The following is a 15,103-nucleotide window of genomic DNA, read 5'->3' as shown; positions in this document are numbered from 1 at the left end:
TAGGGTTCTCCAGGCTACATCAATTCTGTTAGGAAGAGTATATTTATTGAATGTTAATAATACGGCACCAGTAGGTACACGAACGCCTTTAACTATTTTGTTAAACTTATGGACTGCAGAGACACCTTGTTCCTTGAGACCTTCAATTATTTCATCGTCGCTAAGTTGGCAAATAAAGGGGGCATAAATTGTGCCCTTGACTCAGTTAAGGGTTCTGTGAAGGGCAACTTCAACAGCACCTGCACCGGATAGATTCTTAGTGAAAAGAAATTTATCAGCAATTTTTTGATTTTTTACAAGGAGGAGTAGGCTGCCATCGCGAAGTGACGAGATGTTGTTAATATCTTTACTGGTAGCTTGAATACCTTTATAAATCGCGAAGCAGGAGATGGATGTAATAGGTTTACTGGCATTCCGCGACTTAATGACGAGGTATTTGGGGTCATCCTTCTTTGTTATGGGGAGTTCCGGAAATAGGTCCAACGTTGATTGTTCAGGCTTTTTTCTTTTAGTCTTCTGGGCTGAGGATAATAGGGCAAACCTATTATCACCCAGATTGTTGGGGGCCCCAGGGGGGCATTGTGAAAAATATTACTTCTTATGTATGCAAAAATGTATGAATGTAGCACAAGTTAACAATAAGAAATAAACACAACGAGAAATTAACAGTAAAAAAGTTTTTAGTGCACAACTGTAAAGTAGCGTTATAACACAGACACCGCTAGAATGCAGATGCTCAACAACAGCAATAGCGAGAGAAAAAGAAAAATGCGACCGTACGGTTTGACAACACGGTTTCGACTGCTAAATTTTAATATAATATAAATTATATGAGAAAAACAAAACAAACATTGAAATAGCAATCATTATAATGGAATAAGGCGCTTAGGCCATGATCTAATTTTACTTCCCTATATTATTAGAAATAAAGTTGAGAACAATGATATAATTGATATAGATCGCATTTTCGTTATTCCAACCATATGCCGAATATGTCGATGAGTATGTGAGTATTTATAAATTACTTCAAAATATGTTATCGCGTGTACCTGAGCAATGTCAAAAGTGAATGCAATCACCCCAAACATTTTTGAACCGAATATACTTTATATAGGGATTTTCGACTTTCTGATGTTGCCGTCAAAATGTGTGACATTTTAATGAAATTAAGTGGACAAGATTTCTCAAAAATATGTGGATTAACGCAAAAATATTAATAGAATTAGTCGAGACGTTTGTCCAGATAAAAACTCCCTAACACAATGAATCTTCAGGTTTTCCATATCAATGCCTCAAACTTTACACTCATACATAGTTGAAAAAGAGCGTTTGATCAAAGTTAGTTGCACACATGAATTTTTAATTTTACAGTTATGAATTTGTATGAATTTAACACAACTGGTTATTGAAATGCCGTTGTTTCTGCATAAACACTGTGCTTTTCACCACTAACCTTAAATTAAAATGTCATTAGTTGACTTTACACAAAGAGGTGTGAATAAAGTACGCTTAATGACCTTAAGGGTTTGAAAAAATTCTGCAAATTCACTACGAAGGAACGTTTTCTTAAGCTCTCCGAAATAGTAAGGTACTTGCAGGTCCAGTGTTTTCGTGTAATGATTCCAGCATGTAAGCAAAATGTCGGCGAAACCGAGCGCTGTGATCTCTTTACGATGTTTGGTATGCCTCGAGCTTTCCAATGAAATTGTGAAATTCGTAAATGAAGAAAACGTGGTTCATTCGGCTGTCGATAAGTAGTAGCAGTGTAAAATTTAAATTTATATTTAGTAAAGACAAAGGTTTTCATGGAAAATTATAAATAGATTTTTTTATTTTCGCGGCATCAAAAGAACTTTGATATACGGAATCTTAACTGTAAATGATGTGTTCAAGGAATTACATTTTCGATTTTAAATTGATTAGAAAAGAACATCAATTTGAAGACAAGAATTTCGAAGCAAATTTTATAAGCTTTACGGTCTCATGCTTATACAATTTGCATTTTTAAAAGTTCTTAAAGAGAAATACATAAGTATGATTTTCTTCATAATTCTACATTCAAACCGGAGCATTTTCTGCAGGGTTCTAGTAGTTTAAGGTTTTAATACTTCTATAATAAATTTTATTTTGCTCTAATTTTGTTCGAAAGACTTTAATTTTATAGTAATTTCTGTGGAAAAGATGTTTTAACTTTTTACAAAAACAACAGGAAGGAAGTACTTTTATTGTTCATGTATAAAACTAGTTAATAATGCAGCAGCTCTATGTCGTTATCCGCAATTAGCTCGTACACTCGTCAATCACCTCGTTCCACTTATTACGTTTAAGATATACGAATTTCCTTTTATATGGATAAGCAAACTATAATGGCCACCAATTGATATATTTTTATTCTAGAAACTGGATTTTTGTTGTCGACCCATCTGATATTGAAACAGGACTAAACCCTTTCCATTAAGTATTTTCTTAAAATCAAACCGTGTATAGAAAATGGAGCATATAATCACAACAATGAGAAATTGCGGCATTGCTATCGACGTTTCGAAGACTATCCATCTACATGAGAGTTAACTCAGCACACCAAGAAGGAATCACTTAGTGAGAATTCAATCTCCTGTTCGTCTAGTTGACAAACTGTTTTAGCATCACCGACCGTGTGATCGAAGTTAGAACTTGAATACTAAACTACTTATTTATTTGTGAATAAACGCAGCTCTTTTCATCACTAACCCTAAATTAAAATGTCATTAGTTGTATTAACGACCCGAGGTGTTAATAAAGTACCCTTACATTTTGCATAATTGCGTCTCGAATTTCGAACAATTAGAAGGCGTTTCTTACCTGCAACAACAAACATTGCGATTCTGGCAAAAATTCTATAAAAGAACGCTTTGTGAAGCGCTAGAAAATAGTAAGTGACTTGAAAGATCTGAGTTTCGTAAAATGATTCCAGTAAGGGAACAAAATATCGGTAATGACGAGCGCTGTGCCAACCCGAACGGCTGCATATCGAACGAAAGTCGTTGCGATCTATTCCGATATATGCGTTGGCTTTTGTATATAACTGCGATACGTCCAACACCGTTCGAAGAATTTCTGCCACAACGCTTTCATCGTTACAGTGTGCTACTTAATTGGATTCTGGACATATTTCTCGATTTTATGGTGCTTCATATGTTAGTGCTCTTCCTCTGTACCATTTACTTCAATTATGACAATGGAGATTTGGAATTTCTAATTAATGTGGGCATTCAAACGGCTTTGTACTTGTGGGCTACTATCATAAAACTGATTTTTCGATATGTGTACCCCGATCTTACCAATGGAATTTTGGATTACGTAAATAAAGAATATATAGTTCATTCGGCTGTCGGTAAGTGATGTGATATTTCGCAGTGTGATATTTAGAATTCATTTAGAGAAGAAAGAAATTTTCGTGAAAAATAATAAAACGGTTTTTAATTTTCGATATGCCTAAAGAACTTCCCATATACCGATTTTCGCAAATCAATTTGAAGTCGGAAGCAAATAAATCTGTAGTTCTGTGGTTTTAATAATTGTCGACAATGACGTACTTTAAATTTGATTATAAATTAAGAAAGTTGTTCCTTTTTGGTATCAGGACAATTAAAAAAATGTAAAAAGTTCTAAGTTCGTGAGCAACCGAACGTTTTATACTCTCGCAATTTGCAAAGTTCAAAGAGGGAAATACTTTCAGGTATTGACAAACTTTTGGAAATCGATATTCGTTGTTCAACGAAAATATCTCAGGATCCAACCAGGTAGGAAGGTAGGTTGGAGTGCAGCCCTATCGGGCTCAATTAGCACTGATGTGCCATTTTGATACATTATTCGTAGAAACCTCCTGTGTCTGCTATTACGTTTCACCTTCTCTCTCAAATCATTATGAGGTTTCGATGAATCTACTTATGTCCGATATGCTTTTGGTGGAAATCCATTCAAGGTTTGGTGCTTGGTGGATTCCGAGTGCTTTGTGTCGGATCTGTGCTAGAGCTGGGCATTCGCAGAGAAAGTGGAAGATTGTTTTCTTGTTCCCTGCTACTCCGCAGCCACGGCAGATGTCATTCTAGGGCATACCCATTTTGAACGCATGTTCCCCAAATGGCCAGTGCCCCGTTGTGGTAGCAGTTATTCTGTAAATACTTTTTCTTGACCTATTTAATAAGTCGTTGGTTCTTTTCCTGTCATATGTTGGCCATAATTGTTTAGTTATGACGCATTTTGTAATGTTTTTCCATCTGTTATTTGTAACTTGTTGAAATTGTCTATTATAGCTTGGTATTAGCTCCGCCACGGATTCGTTGAGGAAAACTCCTGCCTTTGCCAACTCATCTGCTTTTTCGTTACCGAAAATGTTCCTGGAACCCAGATCAAGTTTAGTTGGAGCTTGTCTTTTATTGAGCTTAGTGCTCTCTTGCAGTTGTGAACTATACTGGAATTTGTCATGGGTGAAGACAGTGCCAGGAGGGCCGCCTGGCTATCCGTAAATATAGTTGCTTTATGTATATTCCCGTGGTTTTCTAATAGAACTTCGCAGGCCTTTTCTATGCCTAGTACTTCTGCTTGGAAGATGCTAGCCGAGTTCGGTAGACGTATAGAGAGAGATATGCCCAGATCAGCGGAGAATACCCCCGTGCCCACTCCGCAGTCCATTTTGGACCCGTCTATGTAAACTAAGGTCGTATCCTCCTCTGCTATTGAACCTCTTCTCCATTCCCGTCTAGATGGTATCCTCACCTGGAAGTGTCTATTGAAATCCAGCCTTGCGAGAATGCAGTCTGATTTATTAATAGTGAGCTTGTTTAGAATTGCACTATGTCCGTTGTTCTGCTGATTCTAACCTCCCAATTCTTTTATTCTTATCGCCGTAATAGCTGTTGTTTTTTGAATAAAAATGTCCATTGGTAGTTGATGCAGGATCACATTGAGCGCGTCAGTCGGACATGACCTGATTGCGCCCGTAACACCCGCACATGCTGCTCTTTGTATTCAATTTAATTTTCTAATGTTGTACAGTTTGTTTAGCGCTGGTCACCATACCAGAGCTCCATATGTAAGTATGGGTCTTATGACCGCCGTGTACATCCACATGATTATACTTGGTTGGAGGCCCCAATTCCTGTTGATGATTTTCTTACAAGTATAGTAGGCCATATATGCTTTGTTTATTCTTTTTTCTATATTTATTTTCCAGGACAATTTGGTGTCAATCTCCACCCCCAAGTATTTAGCTGTTGGGGATAGAGTGAGTGTTGTGCAGTTTAGTACCGGAAGTTGAAGCTGAGGTATTTTGGTTCTGCCTGTGAATTGCATTAGTTCTGTTTTGTTCGGGTTAACTCCTAGACCATTGCTTTTAGCCCATAGGTTTAAACTACGAAGTGCTCTTTCCATAATCTCGCTGACTGTTGAAGGAAACAAACCTGATACCAACAACACTATATCGTCTGCAAACGCTACTGCTTTCACTCCTCCCCCGTTTAGTTGGATGAGTATTTCGTTCAGCGCTACAACCCATAGAAGCGGAGAGAGGACCCCCCCTTGAGGCATCCCTCTACTCACATAACTTGTTTGTGTTGCAGCGCCGTTTGAAGCTATAAAATCCTATTCTCAAGCATCGATAGTATCCATCTGCACACCATATTTGGTATATTTTTCACTTGCATTATAGGTCATAGACTCACTCAATTCAATTTTACACTTACATATCTTTATGTCTATGATATTTATACATACATATGTGTTTCAATCAACAAAACAAACTCAAATGCTATAAAGGTGTTATAAACTTAACCAAAGAGACGAAAGTTTTCTGAATATGAGGGCTAATTAACTGATGGTGGGGATACAGTAAGGTTAACGGCTGGAATCTTTGTTCCATGTATCTTCAAAACTGAAGCCAGCTAACTGGGAATGCTATAGAGCCATGATTAATGACTTTATCGTGCTTGAATTAGAGGATGTTGATGTGGATGACCTTTGGTTCCAACAGGAAGTCGCTACATGCCATACATCTAAAGAAAATATCAATTTATTGAAGACAACTTTTGGTTAGCGCATTATATCGCGCCGTGGGCCTGTGGACTGGCCTACAAGATCGTGCAATTTAACACCGCTGGAGAACTTTTAGTGAGGTTATATGCAGTCGCTTCCCTTCTCAGATAAACCTGCAAAGATTGACATTTTTTAAAAGAATATTAGAATCGTTATTGCTGACATATGTATATCCCGAATGCAGCTAAAAGTAGTCCAAAACTAGGCCTCGAGGCTGAGATCGGTCAGTTGCCCGAAATCATTTTAAAAACATAATTTCTTTATAATAAAACTAAATTCCTGGCCATAACTACCTTTATTAGGCACTTGCCCCAAAAAAATGCCCTCAGAGTTGTATTGAAATACCACACAGATTGACCGATATGTATCTTATAAAGCCAGCGGATATAAGTATATTTGGGACTAAGGCTAATAATGATTTTTTTTCTTTTTCGTCATTAGGACACATTTTCATCAGGGAGACGAGTTTTCAGAAGTTCAGTAAAATCTCCCACAGCTTGACTTGTTATACATATATATATACATATATATATATATATATATATATATATATATACATATATACATATATATGCTATAAAGTCAAGCGGAAGTTCGAAAATATTTACATTGCGTATGGTATTTGTATAAACGATCGATTTTATATAACTTTCACATTTTGGTAGCGGTATATTTTTGATCAAACTCTAATACATGCAATCCATTACCCGATCACATTTTTAACTTTTTTTTTTTAGGATTTTCTTACGTCACCATGAAAGCGTGCTCGGAAAAGGTCAATAACGGCATAAAAATATTCGCTGCCGGCTGTATCTCAGCTATAGTATTTCAATTTTTTCTACCAATTATCTACAGAAACCGAACGCTGCCGCTGGTCTGCTGGTATCCTGTGGACTATAAGGTTCAACAGAATTTGCAGAGATTTACTCTCACTCAAACAAAAAAAAAAACAAATACTTTTATAAATAAATATACATACATACATATGTAAATTTTACTTTCAGGCACCGTTTATTTACGAAATCGCTTACATTTTTCAAACCGTGGCGCAAGTACAAATGTCGACTTTATTTGTGGTTAACAGCGCTTACTTCTTATCACTTTGTTACTTACTCTCCGGACAATTCGATATTCTGAACTGCAGTTTGAAGAATATAGTGGCAACGACCTACATTTATATGGGTGCAGGCAAAAGTGAATTAATGTAAATATGAACCAAATTTAGAGATTATGTTTTAAAGAGGCCCAACTTTACTACACCTTATTTTAGTTAGCTTTTATTTGATGCTCACAAACCAACCATTTAACTTAACAATCAGTATTAAATAACAGCCCTATTCCGAGAAAATCTCACAACTGATTTGTGAAGTTTGCTTTCAAACAAAAAATTATTGTAAACTAACCTGCACGTATTGCCTATGGAGACTCGATATTGCTTATGGAATAATGCATGCAATAAACCGTCACTTCAGCAGTTTGAATGATCAGTTTTCATTTCTATGTAAATTTCGAAGAGACTATACATCCCATTCACATATGTATGTATGTATATACCGACGGCAGTTTCATTTCGGTAATTTTAAATTTAGTAGCGCGAGTATTAAGACGGTTGTGTTAAATAACAAAAACAAAGTACGAAATAATAAGTACAGTTTCCAAATAATTTAATATATTTTTCTAAAAAATTAATATTTAGTTTAATTTGTAATAAAATTTAACAAAATTGATTGGCGAAGCCTTAAATTTAATAAACTTATACAAATACACATCAAAATATCATTTTTCATATTAAATTTATTAATTTAATTGGTATGTAAATTAGCAACGGCAACGGCAATACATTTGACAGTTAGTATGCCATAAACTTTAGCCTGTCGAGATGCGGGGTAAGTTTAACCTCACAAAATTCGAAGAACTCACAATAGCGAGAGTTGGGATTTTTTTGAGATCAGTGAATAAGGCTGTAAATTTATAAAATATTATCGATTCTATAATTCTTCAAACTAATTCCCATTTCCTAATACTTTTTATCTTAACAGTTTATTCGACTTTTGAAACATTTTCTTTGATTAAACTCTGCCCTTTTGTATAAGAACAATACTGCGTATGTAGATCTAGAGTTTCATAAAAGAATAAATGACAAATAAGAGATTTTTGTCTTTACTAATTTTAAAGTTATTTATTTTTAATATTTTCTTTAAATTGGCTCATCAAGAGAATTACGAGATAAAGAACGGATGCCAAATGAGGAGATCAATGAGTATTATGTTACGGACGAATTACCTTTCGATTTGGATTGCTTACCTCACATACCAAATCCAGCTGAAACATCAAGACCTCGTAGCTTTCGAGAAGCCTTTAACTACGCTCTAAAGCCATGTGTCGAGCATCACATTTTCATATTGAATGTTTTGCGTAAATTGCAGAGATTATTTAATTTTATTTGGTTGGTGAAGACGGTTTTGATCACACTCTTTTTTTGCATGGCCGCCTTTAATATAGTCAAGGTGGGTTATCGAATATGAATGAGCTTTAATTAATATCTACTTATTTCTTTTAATTTGACTTCTTCTAATTTCCTTCGGATCAGTTATCGGAGGGCGAAACTTTTCTGAAAGTATTTTCGATAGGCCATTACCTGTTTTTAGGGCTGTGTGATTTATTTATGACTTGCTATGCCAGCGAGATAATCCATATATGTAGTCAAAGCTGCGATGAGGCTCTATTACGTAGCCCCTGGTACTTGCACCTATGTGAGGTACGGACCGATTATCTTATTTTTTTGACGAATTCTCAACAAGCTTTCGAATTCACGGCTGGCAATATTTATCCGTTACGATTGGAAAAGTTTCGTGCGGTAAGCAGTTTATTCTACATAATATTTTAAGTGCATTTGATGTTCCTTTGGGACAACACGTTTACAAGATTTTTTCACAACGTCTTTCTTAGTTTACTTTAGAAATGTAAGTTGCGTTCTAAACATACATACATCGTTTATCATTTTCATTCCAGATTATCACAACATCGTTTTCTTACTTCACTTTTCTGCGGAGCATGGATAAGGGTGAATGAAAGCTTTATCTTAATAAGACTCACGGAAGAATTACAAACTCTACTATATTTTATCTAATAATTCCCTACATATATTTCTATTAAACACCGTAGTCAGCATTTCGTATTTAGAAGTACTCAATAAAGCACCGAACAGTTTTACTCTCTTCGCATATTAAATCATTCGATTATTCGATTTTGCTCAACATTTCTTAATTTTTGGTGACACCTGACATACAAATTGTCAATCAAAAACAAATACTTGTACGGATTTATTTGAGAAGAAATATTCACAAAATTTGCCATGGATTATTTTCCAATCAATGCTGCACTCTCGGAAATAATAACTACGGACGTAATAACTACGGATGAGGATACACTCTACACGTGAGTGGAAAAGATGTTTAGTAAGGGAGGTTTATACAACCTCTATCTATACCGACGGGTTAAAAATGGACTGGGGGCGAGTGTATACTCCGATGATTTCTAAATCTCTCTCCCTCTCATTGTATTCAACAATTATAGGAAGGCTTTATCCTTAATGGCAGCTCTACTCAATACTAAAATGATTTGGGTTCCCGGCCACAGCAACGCAACATTAAAAGCAGACGAGTGGGCCAAGCTAAGAGCCTCTTTAGATGAATCCGTGGGGGAGTTAACACCATTCCCGTTGAGAACGATACAAATCCAGCTTTATACTCACTTTGGACAAATAGCTCTGAGCAGATGGAAAGATGGTTGAATGTATGTACGATAAAGCTAGAACTAAAGACTAATTACATAGGTCCAGGAATAATATTAGATGCGCAACTAAGTTCTCACTATTTTTTAATGATAATGTTATTGTAAGGGAATGGTTACAAATGAACTGTTCGAAGTATTGCCTATCTTCTTCTTTATTGGCGTAGACACCGCTTACGCGGTTATAGCCGAGTTTACTATAATCTTCCCCTTCCTCTGTTTCCCCCGGCGGGTATTGGGGCGAATACTTTCAGAGCTGGAGTGTTTTCGTGCATACGTACGACTTGACGTAGCCCGCGTAGCCGCTGTCTTTTAAATCGCTGAACTATGTCAATGCTCTCGTAATGCGATATAATGAGTGACTTATAGAGTTTGGTTTCTGTACGTTGAGAGAGGACTTTATTTCTCAAATACCTACTCAGTCCAAAGTAGCAACTCTTGGCAAGAGTTATTCTACGTTGTATTTCGATTCGAAGACTGTTATTGGTCGATTAAGCTCTGCAGTTAGAATTATTTCCAACAGGAGATTAAAGAAATACAACTATAGATAAATCTAAAACCGTGTTTGGTATGGAACTGCTTGGGGAGGTCCTTCCCGAACCCAACGGAGCTTTTGGTATTGCTCCACGTCAGTTTACTCAGGCGTATTAGTTTTGCGGGGATAAAGGCAGCTCCTTTTCGTGCTGTCAAAAGTAGCTTTGAAATCGACAAAGAGACGGTGTCGTTGTTGATTTTCCAGCTCTAAAGCCACACTGATAAGGTCCAATCAGTTTGTTGGCAGTGAGCTTTACTCTTTCTGTTGGCGCAGATAGTGGAGTCTCACTTTTTTGGATTGGACAGAGCACACTTAAATTTCAATCATCGAGCATGCATTCGTCCGACCATATTCTACAAATAAGCTGATGCATGCTCCTTATCAGTTCTTCGCCGCCGTATTTGAGTAGCTCGGCCGGCAACCCAACGATCGTCACCACTTTGTTGTTCTTCATACGGGTAATTGCTATTCGAACTTTTTCATGGTCGGCCAATGGAACGTCTGCTCAATCGTCATCAATTGGGAAATCGGACTCACCATCTCTGGGTTTTATGCTTTCACTGCCATTCAGCAGACTGAATTATGTCAGTATGCTCTGGGCATCAGTCAGAGAGATCACCTCTGCAGGTTCTACAAGAGTATACTCCGATCTTGAAACTTTCCTTTAGTCGCCATATTTTATCATCTCTTCATATTCACGCATTTTTGCCTCGCTTCCCTCTTCAACTCTCGGTATCTATCTATTCAGCCACATCACGCGGTAAGCCGCACGTTTTCTCTCCGCTACGACACGACAGTTCTGGTCGTGCTAGCTGTTCTTTCAACCTTTACGAAATGGTTTCGCTTGGAGCTGTACGTAAGGAGCTTGTCGCCGTTCCACAGTTCTCTTATACAGAATTGCTGATGAATACTCTCAGAGAGCAGGAGTGCAAGACGAGTAGCAACTTCTTGACGTCGAACCTTCTTTGTGTGTGTTGACACAGCTTTCTGGAAATACCAAGTATATGTTACTTTTCCACATCAGTATTGTCACCAACGATTTTAGGATGATTGTCGGACGAAATATTTAGTTAATTAAACTTAAGAACGAGATATTTAACTATGAAGAAAAAGTTGTTCCTTGGGACAAAGGCTAGAGCTAAAGGAAGTAAATAGAAAGTGCCCATTTAGGTTGAGGAAACTGAACTGCAGACTAAAACGACCCCTGTAGTGCCGAACTCTGTCACTCTGTGGTTTTAATGAAGTCTGGACACAGCGCCCTCGTGAACCAGCTAAACTTAGGTAAATTAGACTATAGGTACGTTCGAGCTACGTAATAATTACAGCACTATATCAACTGTGTTGTATATTTGCTGATAATCTGCTGATATGTAAACAAAAATTGAGAGTTGCCACCTATTTATATAAGTTATGCGTCAAAAATTTTGCCAGAAATTCACACCGAACGTCATACTTTGACAACTTTGCATATAGGCGGTGCCATGTCCATCGTCAAATTTTCACACCGGCTCCCATGAAGCCCTCCTATACCATATCGTAGATAAAATTTAATGTGTCTGGCGTATTCAGTTATTGATTTTTTACGCTTGTTTAATCGGGGGCAAGAAAAAATTCTCTGTTTATTTTATGTAAGTTATTTTAATTTACAAAGGTAATGTTGTTATTTTACATTTAATCACAAAATATGTAAAAGGAAAATCTAAATGTACTCGCTACGTGCGAACGTACGATTGAAATCGACGGCGAGCGGACGAGGGGTATCCGGATGTTTTATTATTAAGCTTTGAGCGTAGCGCCCCGGAACGGTCTTTTGAGCTTGGTGAACAGCCAGAAGTCGCACGGCGCCAGATCAGGTGAATACGGTGGTTGCGGAACGATATGGGTTCAGTTTTTGGCGAAATGATCAAGAATTACGAGGGCAGTATGGGATTATCGTGGTGTAAAAACCAAGAATTGTCTTTCCACAATTCCGGCCTTTTTAGGCGGATAACGTTACACAAACGACGCATAACGTTCAAATAATATTCCTTATTGACTGTTTGACCGGTTGGAAGGAATTCATAGTGCACAACACTACGATAATCGAAGAAAACAGGCAACATGACCTTGATTTTTGAGCGACTTTGGCGCGATTTTTTTGGTTTCGGCTCTCTTTTGGCACGATATTCACTCGATTGATCGGTTGTTTCGAGATCGTAAGCATAGATACAAGTCTCATCGCCAGTTATAATGCATTTCATGACCCCCTGATAGTCGGAAAGCATCGTTTCACACACTTCAACGCAAAGCCTTTTTTCCAAAAAATTCAATGTTTTCGGTACCAGTCGGGATTTGACGCGCTTGACCCCCAAAACATCCTTCAAAATGGTATTGGCTGAGCCGTATGCCAACTTCATCAGCAAGGTCTCTAATTGTTAATCGACGGTTTTTCAACACCAAATCTTTGATTTGTTGAACGTAAGCTTCATCGGTTGAGGTTGATGGCCGCCTTGGACGCTGTTCGTCTTCGACACGTTCACGGCCGGCTGGGAACTCACTATACCACTTGTAAACATTTTTTTAGACATAGCCTCATTACCAAAGGCTTTGTGCACCATCCTCAACGTATCCGCAGTAGAAAATTGATTCCGTAAACAAAATTAATGCAAATTCTTTGCTCAACAAATTTCGACATCGCAATAAACGAAAAACTCACTTTTAGCAGCTCACAAAACTACACGTATCTCAAACACTAATGAATATATATATGAAATTTGACATAAATGTCAAAAAAATATTAGGTTTTGGTTTTAATATAAATTTGTATTTTATGTAAGTGTTTTGACGGGTTATTATTATCGTAAAGAGATTGTCTGCTTTTATTATTTTACTAGCGGTTATTTACACTTTCTTATTTTATCGGTTTCGTATACCGCTTGTTTATTGTTTGCTTTTTCTCTATTATCGGAAATTATGCATTTTATTTATTCTCGGCTTATGAAGGATAGTAACACCACGCCTGGCTCAGGTATGGCCAGAATGGGTACTCCTTAGTTAGGACTGTGATAATAGAGGGCTCTTGCGAGAGAGTGCCGTGAATGGAGAACGGCTTCGACTCGTAGTAGAGAATTCTTTATAATTAACACATTGACGGACAGTAGGAACAAGTAAAGTTCAAAAATTGACACTTGACGCCGCAGTGTCTGTAAACGACCGTTTCGTTTTAGACGGCTGTCGCCGTCATGCCACATAGTGAACTTCGCTTTGACGGCTATAGACGCAAGTGTCCGTCAACGTGTTAATTAATGCTTTGTATAGCTGATTCCCATTAATCACCAATTTGAGGAGCTTATGTAGATGCAAATATTATTAGACTTCTTGGATCATTTTATTATGAGTAATATTTTTGTGCGTATGGTTTGTTTAGAATTGTTGTTTTTTTTTTCATTATTGGCGAAAGCCATCCTGCAGGGCCGAAAAGTTGTATGAGCTTTTAATATGAGGTTGTCAAAGAGAATTTGACTTTGTTTTTGCTGCCAATTCGTGGAGTATTGGAAAATGGTGGCTCATATGGTAGTCGTACGACGTACCCGGCCATTATTTGATCGAGTAGTTGTGGCTTTAGAGAAGTTCCTTGTCGTATGAATCAATCCCCCAGCGCAATATAGTCGCTTTTTGAAATGGCTAGGCAAGTGACTTCCAATGCTGACAACAAGCTCTTCTTGCATTAATAATGACGACAGTGCAGTTTATAAATGTACCTGCTGAATCGACGTGGAAAGCATATCTCCTGCCCAAGCTTTCGTCGAAATCTTAACCCGCAGATATTGTACGAAGTATATCAAAGGGACATCCTATCATCGGTACGAAAATACCATTTTTCTGACAGGTTTGTAGGCTTATTCATCATGTACATGTGGTTTTATAATTAAAATGCTTGCTGCGGACTGTATATTTTTGATTTTGGTAGGTAATAATAAAGTGAGGATAATGCTCGATGGTCAGTTGTAAGCATACCAGATCCCGGACAACCTATCAACTAATTGGTATAACTATTTTGATTCTTAGGACCTAGAACTGCTTGTTATATTTTCAAAGTGGACAGCAAACATGCCCTAAATTATTATATTGATCCAGGCTAATTAGCGTTGCCAGTTCTTGGAAATGGAATAACAATTATTCGGTCCATTACGAGTTTATGTCGACCCATCTGTTATAGAAGGAGGCTTCGGTGGAGAGAACCTTACATATGCGAATGTGTGACAGAGGGTTATCCCGCGGTAGTCGGCGCAGATTATATGGTCTCCCTTTTTGTGGATTGGACAGGAGCACACTTAAATTCCAATCCAAAATTACAAAGAAGCTGATGCATGCTCCTTATCAGTTCTTCGCCGCCGTATTTGAGTAGCTCGGACAGGGCAACACCCCGCAACGCTCGTCAACACTTTGTTGTTCTTCAGCCGGGCCAACTGCTATTCGAACTTCTTCTTGGCCGGGTAAATGGAACGTCTGCTCCATCGTACATCGATTGGGGAATCGGGTTCGCCTCCTCCTGGTGTTAGGTGTTCACTTCCATTCAGCAGGCGGGAGAAGTGTTCCCTCCATAGTCTAAGTATGCCTATGGGCATCGGTTGGCTAGATCACACTTTGAGGGTTCATACGAGAGGTATGATCCAGTCCTGAAACCTTCAGTTAGCCGCCGCATCTTTTTTCGCTAGAATTTTC

The 15,103-nt window shown here is 37.6% G+C and overlaps 1 protein-coding gene across 1 annotated transcript; it reads left to right on the top strand.

Annotated features, from left to right (window-relative positions):
• Positions 1–2,775: 2,775 nt before the first annotated feature.
• Positions 2,776–8,959, top strand: LOC125776165 (odorant receptor 83a-like). The gene is made up of 3 exons (XM_049447054.1): positions 2,776–3,373; positions 8,290–8,579; positions 8,663–8,959. Exons 1-3 carry the CDS (start codon positions 2,944–2,946, stop codon positions 8,957–8,959), a joined length of 1,017 nt encoding a protein of 338 aa, XP_049303011.1. The 5' UTR covers positions 2,776–2,943.
• Positions 8,960–15,103: the final 6,144 nt, after the last annotated feature.

Source organism: Bactrocera dorsalis, chromosome 2, assembly GCF_023373825.1.
Source record: "Bactrocera dorsalis isolate Fly_Bdor chromosome 2, ASM2337382v1, whole genome shotgun sequence".
Lineage (NCBI taxonomy): Eukaryota > Metazoa > Arthropoda > Insecta > Diptera > Tephritidae > Bactrocera > Bactrocera dorsalis.
Note: the sequence above shows the minus strand (reverse complement) of the source record. Positions and strands in the feature narration are given on the sequence as shown.